The following is a 25,667-nucleotide window of genomic DNA, read 5'->3' as shown; positions in this document are numbered from 1 at the left end:
TTTACCTCTCAATTTGGTTTTTCTCTTGGGTTTCTTTAGGAAAGAAGCTTTTTGGTGAAGGATACAGTGGACTTGAATACGATTACAGAGGTCTCATTAAACTGTACAATTCCATTGGCAATTATGAGAAGGTGTTTGAGTACCACAACATTTTGGCCAATTGGAACCGGTTGCGGGACCGGCAGTTCTCGGTCACGGATGCGCTGGAGGACGTCAGCACCAGCCCCCAGTCCACAGAAGAAGTGGTCCAGTCTTTTCTGATGTCTCAGAACCTCGATGGACAGAGCAGCTAAGAACTTGGTCAATTAACCAGTTAAGGTTTTTTTCCCCAGGTTGCAGGGGGAAAAGTCATACTGTGAAATCTAAACCATGTAGTTCTCTGGGGGCTGGAATTTGCATTGAAACACTGGTCCAGTCTACTGAAGAGTGCCCATACGGATGAATGTGTGTTAAATTCCTCTCAGCATGTGTATGGCATGTTTAGTTCGGCTCACATTTTTAACTTGGTATTCCCAAAAAAACCCCCTTCTTTCTCTCTTGTTTCAAAAGAAGCTACTTTGCAGAAAGTCTGCAAGAAAACATTAAATAAAACTGTTTGAGTTCAAAAGAGTTGCATTCTTATTACAGATGGAAGGTTTCATCGAGAGCTTTCTGCTGATTCACAGAGAGAACAAAAGCTGTACTCTGAGGAGCTATAGAGAAAGGTCTTTCTGCTGTATCACTGTAGCAAAGTTCATGGTAAATAGCCAGCAAAGGGAGGATGTGCTGGCCTTGGCTGCTGCCTTACCAAGAAAAGTGGCAAAGACCCACTTTGGAGAGCACCATCCGCTCGTTGAGTGCTGCCTGTGCTGTTGTGGATGCCCTGAACTGGACCAGTACAGATCCCATAGACCAGCAACCACAGTGTCCTCGGTGCCACCACCAGTGCTCACCTGAGCTGGACCAGGACACCACAGTGGACCAGCCTGCTAGAAACCGGTTTTGGACCAGTGGCTTTAATTTAGTATTTCTGCCCCTGCATTCACTTTGACAGTAGAACTCTCATTTAGATGTCTGATCAGTGCAAATGATATCCATGTAATAGATCCAGAGCTAGGAAGTGAAATGATGGTTTGTCTGTACCCAGCAAGCTTCTGCAGAGATTCCTGGCAGTGCCACAGCTCCACACGCTCCACTCTGCTGCAGCCACTCCTCCTTTCCTTTCCCACGGGCTCTTACTCTGCTAACAGAGGCCATACCTTGTTTATACCAGTGAAGAGTTTTGTATTCCAATCCAGTTCCATTTTCTGTTTCTGGAGAACACAACTTACTGTACAGTTCGCAGGGGTCAGTGGAAAATGCCAAAAAGCACAACAGGTCTTTTTTTTTGTGATGCTTCATTTCTACATTAAACAAGAGTACAACCAGAAACCGATTCCTTATGTTAATTTATGAAGCAGAACTCAGCTGTACAGACCCTCTGAGAATGCCTCTCTCACTTGCTTGTCTTAATTCTTCTGCTGGGGGCTGCTTGGTTGTGTGGGTTTGGGTTCGGGTGTTGTTCTGGGGTTTGTTTGATTTCCTGGCGTTGGGTAATATTGAAAGTCTGTGTAACGCAAACCAGAAGCGACTCGCTGCTGTTACCTCAGCTCTGCCAGCGGCACCAGCAGTGCCCTGGATCTGGGATTCTGTGGATTCTGTCAGTCCGGGGGTTCTCTCCCCCTCTTTTCAGGGGTTTGTACCTTGGCCAGTCACAGCCGGGGCTCAGCCGGCTCTTCCAGCAGGACTGGGGCTGGATGTTCTGTTGGGGGTCTGGTTTTTCATTGGTTTTTATGGGGTTTGTGGCAGGGAAAGGTGCTGGATGATCTTCAGGGAGGAAATAGAGGTTTTGGACATGATGTGGAGCTTAATGGCTCTTCTAAGAAGTGAAATTTTACAGGCCAATAGTTCGTATTTTGGTGCCTTCAAGTGTTTTTTGGGGGGGAAAGGCTGAGTAATATCACCTTTAAAATGCAATGACATAATTAGTGGATGCAGATTAATGATTGCATATTTAGAATATCTTCACTGAGGTGAAAAGATGTATTTGCATAAAACCCCCTGTGGTATTAGGACTTAACTGCAGTGTGTCTGCAACAGCTGCTCAGTGAAAATCCAACTTACTTATGTGTGGATTTAAAATGTGATTTATTTATAGCAGTTTTTGTTTATGACTGTGTAGGAGCTACAGACAAATTCAGCTATACAAGGCAAAACCTTCTTCTCCCTGAATGCCCATGGCACTGACAAGTTATAAATTTCTTACGAATTTTAACGTCCTATTAAAAGTTATTTAAAGTTAAACAAAGTACGTAACAGTGGTGTCAGAATTTGGGCAGGGAAGTGGCTTAAAGCTGTCCTAAAGATGATTCTGTGCTGCAGAAGTGTTTAAAGCTCCCAGCTGGGTGCATGGATTTACACTGACATTGTCTGGAGATCATTTATCCACTCTGTGTTCCCAGTCTTGGGTCACCAGCTTTTGACTAAGGAATCCCACAGTGTCGAGGTTGTGTTTGGGATGAGGAGCATTGTTTGACCGACAGCAGTCAGTGGCCTGCAGGAACCACTGCTCTTGTTCCAGCCCTCGTTGTGTCCCTGTTCATGGCTTGCCCTCAGGTCAGGGCAGCCAGGGGAGCTTCTGGTGTGGGCAGCTTGGGGAGGAGCTGCGCTTCCGTAACCAAATGCATCCCTTCTGTTTGTTTGTTGGTGGCTTCAGTCTGAGCTCTGGTGGCTGCTACTCTTTGTCCTTTCCTAAAGCTGCTTCAGCGCGTTGCCTGCTTGGTGCATTGGCTTGGCTGGGAGGAAGGAAGGTCCTAAAGCTCCCTGGGAATTCCCTTTGGTAGAGGACTTGGCCAAGGGCCGTTGTGATCCTTGAGGGCTCTGGTGTGTTCCTCCTGTGCCTGCAGGGAATCCTGAGTGGGGCTGAGCTGCTCCTGCAGCATCCCTGCAGCTCCATCGTGCCGGGGCAGGTCCCTTCTGGATCGGGGTGGCTGTGGCTGATTGCTGGTACTGGGGGAGCACGGGGGGTTGGCAGGATGATGCTGCAGCTGCCTGGGACAGCTCTGCTGCCCCTGCTCGGGACCTGCACTCGTGGCTGGGACAGCACAGAACTGACCCCATGGGGGTTTGGTTCCATGTCTCCCAAAGGGAGCTGTTGGCAGGTTCTGTGTTGGCCCCTGGAGCCTGTCTGGGATGCTGTGCTGCTGCTGTTTCTGTTGCTCTCTCTGCTGTTACAGTTTGGTGCTTTTGAGGAGTGGGACCCTGCTGGGATGGAGGTAAAGGACTCGTTGGAGTGGATCTTGTAGCACGACTCCAGTCCTCCCTCGCTCTGTCCCGGGCAGAGCTGAAAGCAGGGGCTTCAGTCCCCTCTGTTTTCCTCCTGTGGGGTTTTCCAGTGCCCCGTGGCTCCTCTCTCCCCTCCTGCCCTAGCCCAGGGCAGCTTTTCCATGCACAGCCGGGTCAGTACTGGGGTGGGGCCTAGCACGGTGGGACATCGATCCAGGAATGAATGATTGGCATTTTTAGATGCACAACGTGCCCACGCGGGGGCTGTTTGGTGCTGGCAGTGGAAATCCTGTGAAATGCATCTTTTCCTTGAAGGTGAGTAAAGCAATCACCCCAGAGTCACTGGGTGCAGGTGGTGAGGACGGGTGTCACCTCAAGGTAAATTATTTTCACTATTGATTAAGTTAAACCCTCAATATTTTACTTTCAGCGTGAGGCTGTTTGGATCAGTGAGGGGGGAGTTTGTTCAAGGTGCCATTGCTGCTTCTCATGGTACAAAAATGCACATTGAAGTCGATTCCCTTTTTCAGTCCTAAACGTGGGAGAGCACAAAAAGGACAACTCACCGTGCCTCGAACAGGGGGGAAGCTGTTGGCAAAACCTCCCTGGGGTGATGTGGCTGGGCTGTGACTCGGGCTGGCAGCAGGCAGTGCAGGGCAGGTGTTGCTGTTACCAACCTTTCAGCAGATCCTTCCTTCTGCTGCCTGTGCAGAACCTGATTTCATCTAGAAGTCCTCGTTCCCTTACAAGAAAACTCCTGGCCAGTGTCAGCTGCAAAGCCTCTTCTGCATTGTGGGGGGTGTGTGTGACACTCGTGGCCTGGGGCTCTTAAGACACTGGGCCCCAGGAGGGCTTCGGGGAGAAGTGGGGAAAATTTCCTTTATCTAGATGTAAATTCAAAAACCTACAAAGAATTGGCAGCACTGGGAATGCTTTTGTCCCTAAATCTCAGGAACGTTTTGGGCAGTGACACAGGTGTCCCTGGGTGATGTAAAGTGTGTGCTCTAGGGTCTCGTATTCCACTACTCCTTGCAATCCTCGGTATCTATAGCATGAGTGGCCTTAGTGAGTTTGTTGAAGTGCACATTTTTTTTCTTTTCAGAAGTAAATTTTAAGATGAAAAAGATATATACTATATAAATATATAGAGATATTTAGAAACTTGGTTTGTGGTGCACAAGTTCAGTGTTGGATCGCTAAATACTCGTCGCAGGTACCATACGTGTAACTTTTCTTTTCTGTATATTCCTTTCTGGGAAGCAATGTTGCCATGGTAACTACAACTTTACAATTTCTTTACTACTTAATGATGTGAATGAATTCTACATTTTATTGAATATTACCAGGTTCAGTACTATTTTTATACTTTATTGAACTACAGGGGATTTTAATTTAATAGCATTAAAAAAAAAAAGATGTTGCTTGAACTGTATAACTGTATAAATGGAACTACTTACACAAACCCACCTCTAAACCAGAATCTCCACCTGTAGTGCCACGTTCATTTATATAAAAGTATCTTGATCATTACTAGACCTTGCAGCCCCCTCCCTGTCGTGTCAGGACGAACGTTTCGTACCCCACCTCTCCCCAGCTGCAGTGCCCGACATCCTCTGTACCCATGGAGCCATCCTATGTTTGTAACCAGCATTGTGATATTCTGTAACTGTATTGCTAAAATGAAATATTGACCTAATAAATAGAGTGTTCCCGCAGCCTGGAGTATCTGCAGTGAATTGGTTACAACTTCCCTTCCCGCAGTGCCTGTCCTTGCCAGGAGAAGGAGGGCATCCCTGCCTTTGGGGGCAAATCCTGCAAATCCTTAGGGATGGGGCTTGTGTTGGATACCTGTGGAATGTGAACAGTGGGAGGGGGGAGCCCATGGTACCCGCAAGATGCGGATCCTTCCCAGATCCTTCCCTGCTTCTTGGTCTTTTTTCTCCCTAAAGTGGCCATGGGAACACAAAGTCTCCTGCAAGTGAACAGTGGCAGCACAAAAGCATCTCATGTGGCTGCCTGAGCACAGTGGGTTAAAAATCAGCATTTCTGGGGTTTTATTTTTAAACCATCAGGTTTGTGACATTTGAGTGACCTGCAGCCCCCCAGCTGTGTGTGGAGCTCAGGCAGAGGCCTCCCCTCGTCTCACAGGGCTGAGATTTCCATTTTCAAAGGCAAAATGCCCTGGAACACTCACCTGGCTCTGAGAGCCCGGGTCAGGCCTTAGCCAGGCTCACCTCCTTGGCTGAGGGTGACCCTGGAGTCCCTGGGGCTGTGGCAGTGCCAGCTCTGGTCCTGTAGCCTGAAATCCATGAATGGGGGTGGATATCCCTGGGTGTCTGTGTGTGCCCCTGCAGCTTTCTCAATTCTTACCCTTTTCCTCAGGGAAATGACAACTGGGGAGTGCTGGAGCCAGACTGTCAAGAAAAGCCAACAACAGGAGACTCCAAAAAAATTCTGTTTGCTGGTGTGAAGGAAGAATTAACAGCAGCAACCCTGAAACTTCTGCCCAGGTGAAGGGAAAGCTGAGGTATGAATGAGGCCGTTCTGCTGATTTTTGGGGAGAGCAAGTCCAGCTGCCTCTGCCGTCTTCTAAAATGCAGCAGCACGAAAGGCAATCCCTGTAACATTGCATCCTGTAGTTTATTCCAAAGATTTTCTGATCCTGCTTGGAGCAGGAACCCTCGAAGGTGAAATCCTTCCTCTTTGCCCACGTCACCTGGTCAGGAAACGGAGGTTATTTCTGGCAGAGCTCAGTTTTCCTTGAGAGCTTTCCTGTCACTTCTAAGTCACCTCAAGTCCTATTGGAAAAATTGTGGGATAATCCAAGTCCTGAGCAGCCTTTAATCTTGCTCAGTTCTCTCTTAAACCAGTGTGACACTTTGAGGGCAGACAGCATTTTCCTGCTGCAGCCACAGGCACTCCTACACTGGGCTTTTACCTTTAGCTGGAGGAATTATTCTGTCATCCAAAGAAAATTCCTCATGATCCAGGTCTGCGCCACACAAGTGTCTGCTCTGCTGCCCTGGGAGGAGGGTGAGACAAAACATCTTCCCACAGCCTCTGGAGGACAGGGCTGTGTCCAGGGCCTGCACAGGCAGGGATCCCAGGCCCCTGCCCAGGTCAGGGGATGGGATCCACATTTAAAAAGGAAATCTGTTGTCCTGATTCTAAGAACGGTGTCCCAAAGGGATCTAGGAGGGGTTTCTCTTGCTTGGGTTCAGAGCTGAAGGCAGTAACTGAGCCCCCACCCAGCTGTCCCATTCCCAGCATGTGGGAGTGGAGGATCTTAGGGGTTTTTACTGGTCAGACTGAAAGATTTCTGTGCCAAATTATTGATATTTCTGATGTTTCTTGAAACCTAGATTGAACCATAAATCAAATGTGGCCAACCCCAAAGCCCAGCCAGAGTCATTCAGAATCCCAAGACCTTTGGGATCATCAAGCCCAATGGTGACCCAGCCCTGCCAACTCCTTGGAAGAGGAGTTTCTGCCCCAGCAAGGAAAGGAGCACAGCTGCTGCTTCCTCCAAACACTGCTCTTCCGTGATTGGGGTTTATACAAGAGGAATGATGTACTGAAGGTAGGTCTGGTACTTCCAGAGCCTTAATCCAGTCTTGGTGTTGATGCACAACTCTTAGGGATCTCCAGGATCATCATGAGTAAGATCCCATGGTTTAAAATAACAGAATTTTGGTTTAGCTGGGCTGGAGCTTGTTGCTATGATGCTGCAAGTATTGCAGGAGTTTGTGGTTTTGGGAAACCATGGAGACAGTCTGGATTCCCTGCTGTTTGTTCTGAGGATACTGCACTGATCAATGTCCATTGACCTCTAATGGGGTCTGGAAACCTTAAAAACCCCTCAAAGTAACTGGAAGGCAGAACTGATCCTGGTGAGCCCAGTCTGTCCTCTGGGGATTTGACTGGGTGGCTTCTGCATGTGGCTCCATCCCACAGATACCTTGTCACCAGAAATCCACGGGAGCAGCAGGAACTGCAGGCGGTTCTGCTGGCCCATCCCCAGGCTCTGGGCAGTGAACAGTCCCAACCCCCTGGGATGTCCCTTGCATTTCAAATGCACTGATTTGGGGCGTTTCATGCGTTTTGTGTCTCTGGTGCCTTTATCTCCGTAGGAATTGGCTGCCTGGTGTTTTCCCCGCCCCTGCGGGAAGCAGCCAGGCGGGGGAGGATCGCCTGGAGCCGCGCAGCCGGCAGGGCACTGTGGGACTCCTACTCAGCCTCCCGGATCACGTTGTCTGGCAGCTCTTGGGTTTTGACTTTTAGTTTACCAATTTAGATTTGAAGTGCTCCCTCCGAGCTGTTACAGACCAGATTGGACATTTCAGAGGGAAAGAGAGAGACTGGGGAGAAAAGCGATGAGAAGCGAGCTGGTTCTGAGTGCATGAGAACTCCCACAGGACATGGTGGCTGTGTTTTAGCAGCTTGAAAAGAGGCTTATGTGGGACAAATCCTCCTTCCCGGGCCGCCTGTGGCACCTGTTTGTGGCAGAGCCGATGCTGTCAGCAGTTGCCTCTCCCGTCCCTGTCTCATTCCACCTTTGGGGTGTGCAGGTGCAGGAGTAACCAGTGCAGGGCCTGGGAGGCACAAACACCCCTGCTACAGGTCGGGCTGCATTTTTGCTCGGGAAGACAAAAGTGTGGCTGGGGTGGGGTGGGCAGAGCAAACCACAACTATGTTGGAGCATCCAGATTGCAAGGTAGGGACACCCTAATTACCAGCAGCTGACAACAAAGGGATGGCTCATTCCTCACTCCCTCCGGGGCTGTAGGAGCTGCTGTTTTCCCTGCTCCCATGTCTGGGACAGCAGCTCAACCTGCCCAGCTCCTCCAGCACTGGTCACATCTTCACCTGCTCATCCTTCTGCAAAAATTCTAGGTGTAAAGGCTCTGTGTGAGCAGGAAAAAGCTTGTCCTGCTCGGTGACAAAGTGACAGTGACTGTGCCTTACCTGTCGCTGCTGGGTGGGGACCTTGCTGGAGGTGACGCTCTCTTTGACCCGGCTGTTCCTGAAGGTACAGCTGATTTAAAGCAGCTTCAGAGTTTTTCCTGAGAGTTCTGGAACTGACCCAGGGTTTTCTGAAGGACAGCAGAATTGCTTAAACAAACAAAAAAAAGAACATAAAACCACTTTTGGAGGTATTTCTGTGAGCGAGAGCCACAGGCTGACTCACGCTTGGGCAATAACTCTTGCCTGGCCTCGGCCCTGTGGGGTGGCAGCAGCACTGAGCTGAGGGATGGCTGATCCCGTCCTCACCTCTGCTGTGTTTGTCCTGCGGAGGGGACCCGGGGCTCCATCCCGTGCCGGCAGAGCTGCTGCCTGTGCCAGCCGTGTGTCCCTGCTGTCCCTGCTCGCTGTGTGCCACCCAGCCCGCTCTGCACCCGTGGTTTAAATCCAGACCTTTCCCGGCGCAGGGAACTGGCATTTGCCGGGCTCTGCGCTTGCAGGGAGGCTCAGGCGGGGGGATGTGGATGGGTGTGCGCTGCCACTGGATGTCACTGTCGCCGTGTGGCACTGGGAGGAGAGGGGGTGGCGCTGGGTCCCCGCGCTGAGCAGCCCAAGGGAGGTTGGACGGGGAGCAGCGCCCGCTGCGCATCCCTCGGGCAATCCCTAGGGAAAAAGAACCTTCGTGTCGCCAGAGGTCACGCTGCTTGGAATTTTTATTTTTAAACCAAACACTTTCAGAGCCTGAGAGCCCAGGAGCTTAATTTCTTTCTCAGAGGCTGATTTCTGCAGCTTTCAGCCACGTACAGGAGCCAGGAGAGGGCAGAGGATTCTCTGTTCTAGCTCGAAGCTGAGAATTGGATCTGGGATTTTCACCGAGTCTAAGAACAGTTGGGACCAGTGCTTAAATTCAAATGTGTGTGGCTTTTTGGTTTACTAGTTTTATTATTAAATTATACTAATACTAATTTAGATTTTTAATTTTAAAAATTCCTATAATCCCAAATGCTGAGCAAAGGGGATGTAGATCCCTCATTTTAGACGACTGATGAGCAAGGCTGGTGGATGGCTGCCCACTGGCCTCTCTTCTTAACAAAACCCCCAAAATTATCAAATTACCGTGCTGACAACCTCAATCCCTTAAAATTAAATATTAACTCTGTATTTTTCTGTTGACTCATCCAAATCAGGAGGCGTTTCCAAGGAGTCTATTTCTGCTGCTCGGAGCATGCCGCTGCCCCCCGGAGCCGCAGCCTGTTGTTTGTGCTCGAGCAGGGAGTCGCAAAGATGCTGATTTTTCTCCCACTTGTCTTGCATAACAAAAGGCATTTGTCACCCGTTACATAACGGCGGGATTTGTCACTTCTCCCGGCCTTTCCCATCCCCAGCACAGCCTCCTTGGTCCTGGCTCCTCAGCATGCCGGGGCATCCCCAAGGCACACTGTGACTGATGCCTGCACCCAGCACCTGGGCCCGGCCTTTTTCACCTCCTTGTACGGGAAGATGTGGAGCTGTGTGGTTTGGTGGTGGTTTTTTAGGGGAGCAAAAGGATGGGAGGGTGTTTGAGGGGGTTATTTGCTTTTTAATACTAGTCTGAGGGGCAGTGGGGAGCTGCCTTTGGCCTGTGGGAGCAGTGGGATTTGTCCTTAGCTGAGGTCGTGTCCCAGGCCTCCGGGAAGGGCTGTGCTGGAAATGGAGCTGAATTCCATCTCTGCAGCCCTCACAAGTGTCAGGGAGCAGGAGCACCTGTCACCCCCTGCCTCCCTGGGCTGCCAGTTGCTTTTTTAATGCCTCTCCGTTAATCTCGGGTGTCTCGTGCTGCCAGCAGGAATTTGTGTTGGGGTTTTCTTTACAGTAGCTTTGATTCCCTCCTGAGCGGAATATCTTTTTGGACCCTTAAAAAGAAATAAATGGTTTTGTTTCCTCATGAGCTAAAAGCAAAAGCTGGCTGGCTTCCCCTTTCTCTCTAATTGGAGGAGAGAGCTGTTTACCTGCGGCCTCACACTTATTTGTGGCCTTATCACTGCCAGCTATCAAATGACCACAGCTCCCTTCTTAACCTGAAGCAGGCAAATGTCCCAGTAACCCAACAAAGTTATCCCTGTTTTCTAATTTCCTTGAAACAATTTCTTAGTTGACACTTTTTTCTTTATTTTTCTTCTTTTATCTTTTTTTTTTTTTTTTTGGGTGGATCTGATTGTAATTATTTTTTAATAAACTCCCTAAAGTACATGTTTCTTGTGGACCTTTGAACTTCCTGGTGCACCCAGTCTTTGCTCAGGAGATATGGTTGGCTCTGGGTGTTAACCCTCTGGAGTTTGTGTTCTCAGGGAACCTGATGCAATTTCCTTCCCTTGTAGAGATGCTGCTCAGGCACAGAGACCATTGTTGGCAAACCCAGGCTGTACCTGGACTTGTGGCCTGTTTCAAAGTTTAATTCCTATAGAATCAGATAAAGCTATGGGTCAGATTGGATCTGTAAAGCATGACTGGAAGCATGGGATAAGCAAACAGCTCCAAAGATTGTAAAAAGCATTGGGGAAAGTACTTCTGATAAGCAGATTTCTCAGTAAGAGGCTTCTCCTTCGACGTGGATCCAGCCACGGATGCTGCAGGGTATGGTTGTCATCTAAAAGTCAGTACAGCAGGAACCCCTTTTGGGGATTAACTTGCCCATTTTCTCACCAGGCATTACCCATTTTCTTGCTCTTGATGTGCTTACACAGATTGTGCAGTTGCTTTGTGTCCATCCTGAGAAGAGGGAGACAAACTCCCCCCAAAGACCAGAAGGGAAGATGGGGATTGTGCGTGTGGGTACAAACTTCATCCTCCTCCTCCTCATTCTGCTCCCCAGGTCTGGCTTGGGGGTGTAACCACTGACAGGCCCTTTTCACAGCTTTTTATCTTCTCCCCTTCCCCCAGATTCCAGGGATTTATTTTCTCCTCCCTCCCTCAATTTTTCTGCTGCTAAATTCTGCTCAGTACCTCACAATTTTAAGGTCTCCTGATTGAGGGTGTCTGTGCAGATGATCAGGGTCCTGCAGTGGAACTCTCACTGCCCTATACAAGAGCTGCCTCCTCTGCTGTGCTGCCCAGATCCTTCAAATAGCCAAAGCCATAGCTTATTCTTCCAGTTCAAGCAAATCTTTCATCCCCTCTTTAAAAACTGTTTAGGACAAACCCTGTCCTAAGGCTCAGAAACATTTCTGTCCCTGCCAAGTCATCTCAGATTGGGTTTTTGGAGCTGTTTAATGAAGTAGGCATTCAATTATCATTAAAAGTCCATAAGAATTAGGTGCCTACTTTAGTTCCCTTTTGGAAATCCTGCCTCTAATAAATTACAAAGTAAACAATGGCCACCAGTTCCTAATGGCATCAATCACACATGGGCTGGCAGTCACTTGGGAAGTGGAACTGTGTGGTTAGGATGGGCTCACTGTAGCACCACTCTGCTCTGTCCACAGCTTTTATTGAGGGCAAAGGGACTGTGGTTGACCTCTGCTGCAAAGCCAAAACAACCCCAAATGCTCAGCCACTGGGCCTGCAACTCCCTGGGCTGGGGAGGGGGATGTTTTCTCTTGCAAAAGGCAAGGGCTGTTTTCCCTCTGTCAAGGTTTGTGTAGGTAACTCCTCCACACATCGTTTGGAAAGCATCACTTACATAACTGACTTCAACTCGAGCTTGTGTTGCCTCTTAAAACATGCACAAGTGTGTAGGAAGAGAAGTCCTTCTCCCTGCCTTGCTTTGGTCCCTTGGACAATTGTTTCCCTGCAAATTTGATTTAAAACATATTTTAGAGATGATATTGTAGCTGGACCCTGGTTTGCTCTCACTTGACCCAATCTCCCTGCCTGGCTGTGCCATCCCCACTGCTGTCCTTTGTCCTGGCTCCATCCACTTCATCCCATTTCCTCCACGGGACACAGATCCCCTCTCCCACTCCAGGGGGTCTCACTTGCACCACGTAGTAAGGGACAACTGCCTCAGGGCCGTGTTTGGACCAAAATGTTCTGGTGTCACCACAGGAACTCGGGTGTCTGGACACCAGCTCCACACTCTGTGAACAATGGGGGCAGCTGGGGCTCCCAGCCCCACAGCACTGCGGCCCTCTGGGGCAGTCACCTCTCCCCATCAGTTTTGCCACTGATTTGTTGTCCTAAACAATAGGCAGAAACCCCTGGATTTTCCCTTTGCTGGGAGCAGACAGTGGCAATGTCCCTTACTTTGCTTTGTTTGCACCTGTGGGAGCTTGAGGGGAGCTCTGGGGCTCTTGGCTGGGGCTGGTTTTGTACTTGCAGTGAGTCCAGCACTGGAAGCATGTATCACTCAGGGTTATTTTGGCCTCTGAAGGTGCAAAGGGCAGCTCAGAGTCACACCTTTGGCTGTGCCACTCTGGCTATTGGCGAGCATGGGCACAGCTCCCGGTGTGGGCAGTCACAGCTCCCTCTAAGGATTGGGCACCAGCAAGTCCAAGGTGGGCCTTTCTCTGAGCATGCTGAGCCATGCTGTGGGCAAGCACTGGCCCTGAGCTGGGGGTGATCTCCATAACAGACAGTCCCATTTGGTGGGGAACGGGGACCTTGGGCTGCGCCCTGGGTGTTCTTTGGGAGCTGGCTGGAGTTGAGACTTCAATTCCCATCCCAGTGTAATGGGAACTCAGGGTTACCTCCTTCACAGGTGATGGTGAAAGCTAACAGCAGTGAGGTCTCTCTCTCCTGCATGACATCTCTCAATAAACTGCCCTTGCCAGGGAGAAGTCTGGAAAGGCTTGGAGTCAAAGGGATTTTGTTTTGAACATTTACTTCCAGGCGAAATGCTTTCACAGAGAAATGCGCTGTGCTGCTGTCATGGCCTGACCAGTCAGACAAGTGCAATTGTTGTGTCCCTGGGACAATTGGTGCAATTGCTGCAGCTGTGACTCAGCTGTGCTCCTGTGCCAGGTTGCTTCTGGCACCCTCAGTCATCCCGAGGGCTGCACAAAGGCCCCTCTCTCTGAGGGCTCTGCGCTGCTCTTGGCAGAAGTTGGGATGATCTTGGTCAGGAATTCCTCGTGCAGCTGGCAGTGCTGAGCTCCCACTGAGCCAAATGCCCAGTGCAGGTAACACCTTGGGAAGGCACCAATGGATGGGTGTTGAAATAGAGACAGGTCCTTGTTTTCAGGCTGTCTTAGGGAAGTTTGGCTTTTACCCATGGCTGAATGAAATAATGATAAAAATCCATTAAGACAAGCCCTCCCCTTAAGACGTCTCCGGTATTTTCCCTCCTGTGTCTGCTTTCTTCCTCCCCCACGTCTGAATTTTGCTGTCAGCTCTGGATGCAGGAGCCTTTCACAGGCAGGTGCTGAGCAGATGCAAAGGCAATTACTTGCTAACTTTGCAGCTAGGTTTGCTTGGACCATTTGAAGTACATTACAATTGTTTAACCCACACCAGGATTTTACGGTGTTAGGTGTTACTTTACACAAGATAAGCTCTGCAGAGGGAAGCAGAGGTGATAGCTGTGAGTGTAGCTGTGCTGCCTCAGCCTGGTTGTTGTAAGGACACTGTTAGAAGTGGTTTGGTTGAAGGGGATGTTGAAAATGCAGCTGGTTTCTCAACGCCTGTTCCTAACCGCCCTCTCGCTGTGCCTGCTGCCTGAAGTCCTGACACCTGTCCCCACTGTGACAGGCAGCTCCTCTCCTCCTCACCTGCAAAGATTTAAACCAAGGAGTTGCCAGCTTATGTCCTCACCTCTCAAGTCAAAGTGCCAAAGGGTAGCATGTTCCTGGCTCATCAGAGCCAGGAGAAATGAAGCTTCCCCAGCACAAGCTTTCACCTGCATTAGCAGCCAGATTAAAGCCATTTAGGAGCTCCAGAGGCATAAACTGGTTGTTAGCATAGGCATAACCCATATTTGCATGGCCATATCTGTGTCCTTGTGAGATTACAGCTTCCACGTGGCATGTGACTGCAGCATGGAATGGTTCTCCTGGCTTATCATGAGTACACTTTGCTTTGCAGAGGATTGAGAGGGCCTTGAGCTCCCCTTGCAAATCCAAGTCTTTGTTCTCCCTTTCAGTGTTCTCTGCACTCGGAGCTCAGCCAAAGCCAGGGATATGCAAGTGGGAGGCACAGATGGACTTCTCTGGCCAGCCTTCATCTGAGGATCTCGCTGTATTTAGAAGTTGTCCATCAACCTGGTTCACTCCTGCGAGATCAGGCATGAGAGAAGCCTGTGGCTGTGTCCTTCCCCCTCCTCTGGAAGACAACACTGCCTTCTCCTTGGAAGCCTCTCCTGCTGGAAGGTGGCATAATGCAGACCACATCTCTAGAAATCTATCAGATTATCTTGCCTACCTACGACAGGAATCCTTTGAAAGGATGTTCTAATTGGATGGGGAAAAGTCAGAGTACAAACAGATTATGCTTCTCCTATTTCTGCCTGTGTAGGAAAGGAGCCCAAGTGCCAGTCAAACACACTGTACTGAAACAGTGCACCTTGGGGAAAACTCTTCCTTTTCCCCTGACAGCTCTCCTGTGAATATTAATTTCTCTATTTGAGTGCCTTCATCTTCCAGCAGCTGTGCAAGTGCAAACATTAACCAACTCCTCTGGTGCAGCAGCTCTTGCAGTGCAGAGTAGGCATGGAGCCAAAAAGGAAGCAGTTGTGGAGATGTTCTGTGTCTGCTGCTGGTTGTTATTTGCTGCTTTGGGCAGATTTAACATGATTACCACGTGTGATGTGATGAGTCTGGTGCATATAATATATGCAGGCATCTGATATGGTATTTATGTTCTGATAGGTCACAGGAAGGAGAGCTGATAAACACAGATAAATGTACAGGTATTCTGCATTGTACTGTACATGTGGTTTAGTTAAACATAAACCCCAAACACCATTGCCAGATGTATTGCAGTAATGCCAAATACGAATTGTAATGAGGAATGTTTTCCAGCAACCTGTTCTTACCAGGAGGGTGGTGAGTGCTCCCTTTGATGGAGTGATTAATGATACTCAGCAACTGCTCGGACTGTAGGGGTGGAGGCTTTGCTAATTCCATCTGGAAATTCCTTTCCTGGTGCTTAAGGGTAATGAAGATGATCTTCTCCCTGCAGTTAACAAATCTTGTGTCAGGAGAAGGGATCTGAAAGAGATTTTGGGCCAGTTACTGTTTCTGTGTGGCATTAGAGAGATCTGAACGGCCAGAGGAGTTCCTTTCTGGTACCTGTGGGGAGCTGCTCATTTAACCACTTGTTTGCAATTCATGTGGTATAAACACAAGTGTGATTGGTGACCAGTGGCACGGGGAAACCATAAACACATCTGCATCTCTTTTATCCACCTCTGGCAAAATCCAGTCAGGTGTGTTCTGAGTGTTCCCAGACTGGCAGACAAAGGCAGCCAAACCTTCCAGAGTGCCCAAAGGTACCAGTGACTCACTGCTGGTGCTGGTGTTCCCTCTCAATAGATGTATCTTCAGGGGTTCCTGCACTATTTTATGCTTCAGCAGTTCTGTAGATGTTTGTCTTCAGCTTCTCAGCCAGCTGTTTGTGAGCTGATTGTTGGTGTTTGCTAATGTCCTATAACTTTCATAGCTGCTTGAAGTCCTCAGGAACTGAAAGAGCATTATCAGCTTCCTCCACACTTCTTCAACTTGCAGCCTGTGAGAAACAGGATAGTTAAAGGCTTTTCTTTTTATTGTGATTCATAAGTTTTTAGGGGTTTATGCAAATTAAAATAGGCATTATTAATAAGATGTTAATGAGCCCATCCCTTAGGTACTGCTTATAAAATCAAATCTATAATGAGTTGGGTATCTCTTTGTATTGAAAATAAATTTGACATCTTTTGTTAATCTTTTGGATAATGAAATATGAGCTCTCTGGGTGATACCAGCCTTGGTCACTTCCTCTCCCCAATGAATCAGAGAAGTCTGGAAAATTATGAGACTGATAACACATTTTCCAGTTGGTGCTGCCTGGGGCAGCGGATGGCATCTCCCCTCTCAGAGCCATGGCACCCCCAATTTCACAGCCTCCCTTGGTGGCAGAGGCTCTCAGTTCTGTATCTCCTTTCCCTGCTCCTTTAGAAGATTTTGGTATCTGCCCCTAGCAATGTTCTTTGCACAGGAGTGTCCGACTGGCTGCAATTCCCAGGGGGCACATGGTGGGATGAGGCTTTGGGCATGTGATGTGTCCTGGGGTTCCACGAGGTAATGCAGTTCAGGCTCATGGCAGCATTCAGGTCTCATCCCTCTGCTGTCACTGCTGCCCTTTGCGTGCACATCCTGCCTCTCTCCTGCCCATACCTGTGCCTCCCATCACACTGCCCCGTTCCTGACCCTGGATGCACAAAGGGTGGCTGCTGCTTGGAGTGCTTCTAAATTCCCACTTAACACTGACTTCACTTCGTGGGTTTTCTAGAGGAACTCAAGTTTTTGTTTTCATTTTCTTTCTATTTTGGTTTTATTAAAAGGAAAAAGCAAGGAAATTCCTGTCCAGCCTGCAGAATGTAGCTGTCAAGAGAAGTGGCTTCATTTCTCTTTCTTAAAGCCTTGAGTAGCCTGTTATACTTAAGACCAAAAATGGGCAGTCTTCTTTATGTGATGCTTTGAGTCTCTTGTATGATGGTGCAGGGGAGTAGCTGTAGTGAAACATAGGCTCTGCTGAGATTGGCAGGAGGAGAAAAAAGCAGAGCATGCCATTTCATTTCTATGGTGTTCTGATTCCCTCCTACCAGCCTGGAAATGCTGAGTGAGAGCCTTTGTCTGGCATATGGGGATTTGGAGAACTGTTGCTAATTACAGCAGTTGTGCTATCTCGCTTAAATGGCTTAAATAATATATTAAGTGCCTTTATGATCTCCCACAACACGCTGGAATGCAAAGAAGTGCATTTTCTGCTGTTTATGGCAGGAGTAACTTAGAGAACATTAATCTGCACAAAAAATGGGGTTTGATGTTTTATTGCTTGTGTAACTCCCAGTGGGGTCTCTAGATGCTCAGGTCCCGTTGTGCAGGGTGTTCTCCAGAGGCAGGGCGTGAATTTCCATCTTGGAAGGTGAGGTTTAATCAAAGGGAAAGACTGTGATGGCTGCAGGGATGACAGAGAAGGGTCATGGGACACTGCTGGTCAAGCATTGTGGAGTTAATGTAAGTCTCATGGTGAAGGTAAAAAGTGTGGGGCCTGGAGGAGGACCACAGGCAGTCACATTCTAACTTATTTAAGGAGTATTCCCATTGTTTTAATTAAAATTTAATTTGAAATTGGGAACAGGTTAGTAAGCATCCTATCTAGAGGTGGGAGTATTCCAGGGTCCAGATTAGTACTTATCCAGAAAAAGAAAGGTATTATGTCTGCTCAGGAATCTTTTTTTTACCCCTTTTCATGTTTTTATTTAGTAAAAATTCTGTTAGTCATCTGTTTCCACCCAGGCTCCCGTGTCTCTTGCTTCTAAATCTCCAATTTCTATTTCTGCTATTGTACCTAATGTTTAGAGAAAATGTGAGAAGAGCGTGCTGTGAATATCTTGTTGCTGGATCTGGTGTGAGGAATAACTGTGGAGCAGCTGAGCAGTGCTAGCCAAAGGCTCCAAGAGCCTGGGAAGGCACACGTTGAGGAGGGACATAAACCACAAAGTGACAACGATTGGCACATTCTGACCCATAATTTGGTTTAGTTTGACATAGCTCTCTGTAAAATCACAAGTTCTGTTAGAATATGCTGGTAATTAGCAATATTTCACCTATTTGAAATTAACAAGCTCTGCAGAGTAGAAAAAAAAAAAGAGCTACTTTTGTCTGGTTTTGCTTGCTAGTAGCTTGAAAACAGGGAGGTGAGAAACTTGTGTCAAATCTTGAAGTATAATTTTGCAATTAAAAGACTGGGGAGAAAGTGTGATCTGAAGACCTTCAGTTTCCTCACCATGACATAAAATTAACAGCTCTCTTCATTCTCATTCTGACTTAATATTCCTGCAGAGAAGGAAGCAGAAAGAACTCCCTAGGCTGGCTTCAGTGGAATGGAGGAGCTGTTACTTAGGCAATAACAGGGTACAGGCTGGGAGGGATTTGGGTTGGCGTTAGCTGGCTAATGTCTGCACAATGATCTGGATGTTATAATGTGATATATAACTAAAGCTAAAAACAGAGAGATGCTCTCTGGGCAATAGGAAACTGTTTAAAAGCATCTCCTGATTGGTTTCCCAGAAAATTTCAAGGTCGTACATGCACCAGCTTGCAGGGATGCACAGCTGGCACCTCATCACTAAAGCCAGCAGAATCTCAACTCAAAGGCTGTTAGTGAACTGTGTGGGTAAAAATAGAAGGATAAATTGCAACTACCTGAAAGTGGAAGAAACAGCTGGGAAGTGATAAGAGAAAGTGAAATGAGTGAAGAAACTCTTGCCCATCATTGTGGTGTCCAAGTGCTTTAAAAGAACTTCAAATTGCTCCTTCCTTGAACGTACCAATTTTCTTTTTCAAACTGTGACAATTTGGCAACCTCCATCTACCCTGAACTTATCTTCTATTGCTAAGAATCTGCTCAAGAGTCTACTCCATACTCCAGGCCTAAATTTTATTACAATGGCTGGGTCAAAAGCTTTTCTAGGAGTAGCTGGATTTTTACCCAGAGGCTGAGTGAATGCCAAAGGCTTTTATGGATCAATTAACCATATGTTTTATAAAATAAATATACAAGCAAATACTTAATATAGTAGGCAAAATTCTGATTAACCCCAAATGCTTTACCTTGCTGCAAGGACACAATCGATCCACCGAAGTGGCAAGGTAAAATGTTGGACCCATGCATCCAGCAGCGATCTGTCATGTTTGGGTTTGGGAGTCCTCCGGAACACATCAACAGGCACTGAGTGTTCAGCTGAAACGACAGCAAAACAACCTGGTTATTGGTGTCCTGCAGTGGCTCACTGCTGTACGCAGGGGGTGAGGTGGCTGGAGCAGATGGCAACCCATCAGACTCTTTTAGTTGCCTTCTTGGCTTGATTAGGCAGTTTTTCACTGACTCTGATTACAGGCATGATGCCATCTTAGATAATGCCTATTGATAAAGGACTTTAAGATCCTTAATTACTATTATTAGCCATTTGACACCATAAAATAGAGGTCTGCTGTTTTAATGCCTGTTTCACCCCTGTCTGTAGGGTGTCTGGAGGGTCCTTAACAAAAACAGGGAGGTGGAACTTCTGGAACCTGATCAGAGGTAATGTGTGCTTGCCAGCATAAAAATGTGTGTGTGTGCACACATTTGGATATGCCATTGTCCAGAGCTCTTTTACTCCACGTTGGGAGAGCACTGAACTGAGACATCAGCCTGTTGGCAGGGGCATGAAGGCTGGCAAGTTTCTCTGTTTGGGGATGTCCTTTGTTCAATGTTTGAATCGGGTGAAACCTTAATTAGCAAATAAGAAGCTTTGGCCTTCCCTTCCAAGTTCTGAAGCAGAATTAAGGGAAGTGCCAGGATGTATCAAATGACACAACAGTCCTGGCTCCGTGGCTTTTGTTTTACTCTGCTGCCCTGCTGTTTTGAGATGCGCTTCCCACTGTATCAGCTGCTGGCAGAATGTTCCCCAAGTTGGTCCGTGTTTGATGCTTTGGTGTTGCTTTCTCTGTACACAACAATCAAACTGCTGTGGTGCTGGGGACCCTGTGAGCAGCAGCCTTTGAGCTGAGAAGAAAGCAGCCCTTTCTTTGAAGGGGAGAGGTGCCCTGTGGTGCCACTGTGGCAGGTCCCTGCCCGCTGTGCACCATGCTCCGGGGGCCACGCAAGCTCCTCTTTCCACAATGCAATCTGGACCTTCCTGGAGCAGAGTCAACATTAGTCACTTCTTGCAAAGCCACTCCTTTCATTTGATCTTCTGGTATTAATTATTTGCACTTCCTCTTGTCACAACACTTTTTTTTTTTAACTGCCCTGGATGGAACTGCAGAGAGATCCTTTACCTCCATTCCAATGCCGCAGTGGTTTCTGTCTACAAGAGAGCACAGAATTGCTTTTATCAAACATATTTCTTTTCCCATTGTTTCCTGATGACAGATACTACTCTTAATCTACACAGAGACAACACTTTGAAATGGGAGATCTCTGTTCCCATCAATTGTTGGTATGCTGATAAATCATAGCATGTCTCGCTTTCTGAATGACACGTCTGGATTACAATCTGCCTCTTTTTTGTCACAGTTTTTCAGTGCTAACAACAGCCTTGCCAAAGCTCATCTGTTCTCTTAGTGTGCACTCCAGCAGGCTGATTAATTCTGTCACACTTTCCCTGTATAAGGCATAATCAAACAGGTTGATAGAAAATCGTGAAGGATGTGATATTTTTATAAATATCCAGTGCATTACACTTACCTCGTGACTGCTATTAGCTGCGGCACCTTGTTGCTCCTGGGTTGGAGGAGCATCAGCAAAGTCTGCCAGGAAAAAAAGAGTTTGTGGGCCTCAAGTGTGATTGTGCCACCCTTCCACACACAGGGAAGCCTTACTGAGGAAAATATCAAGAGCGGAGAGTGCCTTATGGTGTTTTCTTCTCTTTCAAAGCAACTGCAGGAAAAGTGGGGGATCACTTACCCACAAACCTTAAAATAGCTGTGAACGTGTGTGACGTGCCTCACTTTCCTGGGTTGTGTAGATCCCACTATTAATAACAGGAGCTGGAATCATGGATTGAGCAGTAATGTGAGCAGCACTTTGAGTGCTTTAAACATGTCACGGGCTCCCTGAACAAAAACATCCGGGGTAAGTGGCTCAGCAGAAACATTTGTTAATTCCCTCATAAAGGGGTGGGAGAATTAAACAGAGGTAGCCCCCAGCTCAAATGAGATCTGAGGGATGCTTCCACTTCCCTTGCTGCCTTTTCCAGAGCCTGGGCAGTGCTGCCCAAACCCTGTTCCCGTATCTGCCACAACCTGATATACAGGTCTGGCGTTCGGCACGCGTGGGTGTGCAGAGCAGGGCTGTCACTCCTGCCTGCGCAGCCGTGGCTGTCACCCCCACGCTGTACTGTCACCAGAGCTCAGCCCTCTGGGACAGAGGGACGCGCTGTTCTCTCCCGTGTCCCCTCCCCGCTTGCACCTCAGCAGGAAAAGGAGGGGATGAGGTGTCCGCTGCTGCCGGGAAGCAGCAGAGAATGATGCCAGGGCAAGGGCCTGGCTGTTGGGGCAGGGGCAGCTGTGTCGGGGGGTGGAGATGGGCAGCTGCTCCAACAAGTCATGAGAGTCCTGGGAAGAGAGGATCTCTAGGGCAAGGGTGAAAAGAGAAGTGCCCTCAAACTGGAAATGAGGGGGAAAATCCCAATCAATTCATTCCAAGAGTCCCCTGGCTACACCACACTGCAGCTCTGGTGACCACTGCCTTCACTGACATGTCCCTTCAACAAGGGGGATGATTTTAATTTAATTTAAATTTTTTTAAATTAAATTTTTCATTTCCCCCTGCAGTATTCCACTACAAAGTTCATGCTGGCAATAGTGTGGGAGTACAACTTATATGACAATAATAGGAGGGACCTGGTAAGAATCTGTTCCTTTTATTTCCCCCCTAGTTCATATAAATCTGTAGCAAATGTCACCCTCTGCTTCCACTCTAAACCACTTGTTTCCTAGAAAATGTGGGATGTGATAGAAGTTTCAATTTGCATATGTAGTTCTGTTGTTCTTTGAGGAAGCCTTTTGTATTTCCCCTCTCCCCCTGATAACATCAGAATCAGACTGGCACATGATGATTCGGGGTATTTTGCTCATTCACCAGTTCACTGTAATTCGATATGAAACCATTTAGCTCTGACCACTGCAGACCTGCAGTGACTGAGTGCTTTTATTGCACCTTGCACTTTCTGTTCTTCTTAGAGTGTGCTCTACTGCACTCCTGTCAGGCTGTCTGAAGCAGGAAGGAGTAAAACTTGTCATGTGTTTGTCCAGTGCCAAGAACAGTCCTTACAAAATTAACAATATCCCAGGGTGGGGAGACAGGTATTGGGGAAAGAGGCACAGATTTAGAAGCCAACAACAGAGCAGGGCCTCAAAGTCGCATTTTTGGCTTCTGTTTTAGTGAATGTGAGTCAGGAAGTCCTAAGGCCTTACACTGCTCTTCTCAGAACTGTTTTTGAGTCACTGCAGCAGTTCCACTGTTGTTCGGCTCATCCCTTTTGAGTTCAGGCCTTTCCACTGTGACTCCGAACACCTTCTCCTTGCAGATGCCCGCTGCAGGCTGAGCTGGAGCTGGAGTGTGTGGATTTTTGCCTGTTCCTGTAGCCTTGGACTGCAGCAGCCCTCCTGGAGCCCAACAGCTGCTGTGCTGCGAGGCTCCCGCAGCTCCTGAGCAGCAGTAAATACCTGCTTTGCCTCAGATCCTAGACAGCGATGCAGAGACACTTAAAGATATTGGCTAAGTGCTTGTGAATTAGTTTTTGATTAGCGAATAATTAAATAAATTCTAGCAATCCAAAGGCCACGTGCCCAGTTCAATTTGCATACGTAGCACTTCTCTGTGACAAGAGAGGAGCTCAGTTCCTCTAATGCAAGTCTAAATTTGCTGTATCTTAATTTGATTTACCTTTGACACAGCATTTAAATAGCAGCAACATCTATAATCTTGTACTCCCCAACAAGGCTTCACTAAAAACTTACTGCCAGATCTAATCCACGGTTAGCACACACAGCCTTATCTCTGGGTTCCTGCTTCAGTGCCTTTGAGAACATGCTTAATTTAATCTGAACAAAGCCTGCCATCGGGAGCCTCCAGCCTGCCTTTCCAATCCAGAGTATCTTTGTGATTAAATTTAGTGCAGGCCATGGTGTGTACAAGGCATCCAGTAAATGATTTTGAAGTGCTCTTTAAACAAAATTCTGCTGGTTCTTGGACACCGTCTGTGCCTCTGGGACATGAGGGATGCCACTTTAGTTGGGGTTTCTTTGAAGTGTCATACATTTTCTTTGGAAAGAGGTCTGGGTTTTTTGGTTAATGTGAAATGCTAACCATTATTATGAACCATCACTCCAATCCCTTTTTCTTCCCACAGTGGAAGGAACTCCTCACTAGAGAGTTCTGCTTCTTAATTTGCACCAAATACCCAGTCAGCTCTCTGTGACTTTAAGCTGGTGGCAGGATCTGATTTGTAATTATATTTTCAGACACTCTTTTTTTTCCATGATTTAGCTGTCATTAAACCCCCTATACTGTCTGATAATCTCTGCTGCCTGAGAGCAGGGTCTGTGTGAACTAAAAGTAGAGGTTCTGTCATGACATAACAGATAAAAATGGAATAATTTTGCAAACTGTGGTGGCTGTAGAGGCATCAGGTCAGAGTTGTCCTGGCAGGGCCCCTCACTGCAGGGTGCAGATGAGCCAGGCCTGGCAGTGTTGTGTCAGGTCTCTGGTGAGCCTTGGTATTCAGGGGTTTGTTGTTGCTCTCTAGTAAGAGCCTTAGGACAAATAGTCATGGAGAAATTGGCCTGAAAACCAGAAGGAATTGGTGTGGAGCTGTCTTACCCCACCACTGTAGCTGCTTCCTGCTCTAACTGCTTTCTCTAACTGCTCTGCCAGTTTGGGGCTGGCTGTGTCCCAGTGCTGCTTGTTCCAGGCAAAATGGGACTGTATCACTATCTTTGTAACTCAGAGGAGAAACCAAAACATTAAAATATTGTTACTGGATGTGAGGTCACAGAGGAACACGACAGCAAAGTCAGGAATTGTACCCCATCTCCTCAGCTGAGAGTTAATACTTTAAGAATGGGATCCATCACAAACAGAGCATGACTCTTGGAATGCCATGGAATATTTCACTTAATCACAACATAAACCAGATTTCTCCAGCTGTTTCTGGTATTGCCAACTTGGGCTTTTGATTGACACGTTGTCATGTTTGTTGAATTAATTCTTAAATGTTTTAGAAAGTTTATTTTGTATCTAAATTGAAAGCTGCTTGGTGAGGGACTATGTTGAGAAGACACATGTAAAAGTAGGGTAGGAATAGGAGGACATGTCTCAAGGGAGCTTATATCCTCTTATTCCCCTGCTACCTTTACATTTACCTTTACTCTTTAAATGATAAATACATAACAAGTGGCTGATGGGGGAAAGTATATTTCCATCAATTTCATTTATATTTAAAAAAAAAATCACTTAAGTTCTCCCTATCATCCTTACAGTCTATATTCCAGGGAGGTAAAAAGTCCCTCATGGCTGATTTTTATGCTTGAAAATTACATGTTTTTTTGATATGCCACAAATCTAAGATAAAACCAATTCAGAAAAGATATAAGGAGGCTTTATGAAGCTTATTTCATTTGTAGTGTGTTTGCACTTGGGTTACATGAGGAGAAATTTGGCCTTCGAGCCCGCGTCTCTGTAAGCAGCATTCCTGGCTTTGCATATCAGATATGAAATTTGTTTGGAATGTTTGCTATAAAAATACCTACGCATGAACTTACATCAGCGAGAAAGAAACTTCGGCTTGACCTTTCTGCAGCTCTGATGTGGCAAGATCATTCCGTGCGGAAACAGTAACTTAGGGAATGACTCGCAACTCGTGTTTTCACAGGCTTTGTTTCAGCGCAGGAACAATCCTTGGAACAAGCTGCCCTTAGAAATCAGTGTTTTCTTTCAAACTCCTTATTTTCTGCTCGGGAGTGACCCAGGGTAGGTTACCAGGCTTAATGTTGTAACAAAGCCATTTGGGAAATCCTCCCATTCTGTGTCAGTCCTGGGCTGAATACTAAAAGCAAACACGCTGGAGAACAGCAAAGGGCAGTGGTGGTTTTGATCCTTTTACAATTCAGCGCGTGTTTCTGTTTCAGACAGTGAAAAGACATTTTAATGGAACAGGAACCTCCTACTGTCACCCCAGGCCTGCAGCCCCGCGACTTAGAGGACTTTTTGAGGAGAACCATCGTGCCCTGAGAGGTTTGAGGGGGTTGAGGGGCTGTTCCCTCTGAGAGGTTCGAGGGGGTTGACGGGCTCATCCTGTAAGGTTTGAGACGCTGATCCCCTATGAGTTTTCTGGGGGTTGAGGAGCTGATTCCCTGTTTAAGGGCATTGAGGGGATGATCCCTGTGAGGTTTGGGGGGCTGAGGGGCTGTTCCCTGCGAGGATCGAGGGGATTGACGGGCCGTTCCCTCTGCGGTTTGAGGGCGCTGCAACTCTCACCCTCCCACAGGAGACTGGGGCTGTTCCGCCGGGGGCCCCACCGCACCACAGCCTTTCTCCTCTCCCCGGTGCACGCTACGGGAAGCGCTGACAGCTTTCGCAAGCGACACATTCCGAAGAGCCCGTGCCGGGGCAGAGCCTTGTCCTTCCTCCTCACAGCTCCTTCTTCTGCGGCCGATGGGCGAACCCGGAGCCGAGGCACCGCGAGCCCCGGCCGCCGCTGCGCTTCCCGCTCAGCCGCCCCTGAGGGGACGCGCGAC

The 25,667-nt window shown here is 47.7% G+C and overlaps 1 protein-coding gene and 1 long non-coding RNA gene across 3 annotated transcripts in view; one reads left to right on the top strand and one right to left on the bottom strand.

Annotated features, from left to right (window-relative positions):
• APPBP2 (amyloid beta precursor protein binding protein 2) overlaps positions 1–4,717 on the top strand; it is a 22,940-nt gene extending 18,223 nt beyond the window's left edge. Inside the window, exon 13 of the mRNA XM_032130309.1 lies at positions 40–4,717. Within this exon, the coding sequence (XP_031986200.1) occupies positions 40–293 (254 nt within the window). The 3' untranslated portion in view covers positions 294–4,717. The remainder of the gene's footprint in view (positions 1–39) is intronic.
• Positions 4,669–25,667, bottom strand: LOC116454119. Of its 2 annotated transcripts, XR_004244011.1 has the most exons (6): positions 24,693–25,667; positions 20,614–20,675; positions 18,993–20,233; positions 15,683–15,903; positions 15,212–15,351; positions 4,669–8,415 (listed from the first exon to the last, which is right to left on the bottom strand). It is a non-coding gene; the product is annotated as an uncharacterized LOC116454119 (long non-coding RNA). The 2 variants fall into 2 exon arrangements; XR_004244012.1 differs by lacking the exons at positions 4,669–8,415; positions 20,614–20,675 and having other exon boundaries at positions 11,160–15,351.

This window comes from Corvus moneduloides, chromosome 20, assembly GCF_009650955.1.
Source record: "Corvus moneduloides isolate bCorMon1 chromosome 20, bCorMon1.pri, whole genome shotgun sequence".
NCBI lineage: Eukaryota > Metazoa > Chordata > Aves > Passeriformes > Corvidae > Corvus > Corvus moneduloides.
This window is presented reverse-complemented; position numbering and strand designations above follow the sequence as displayed.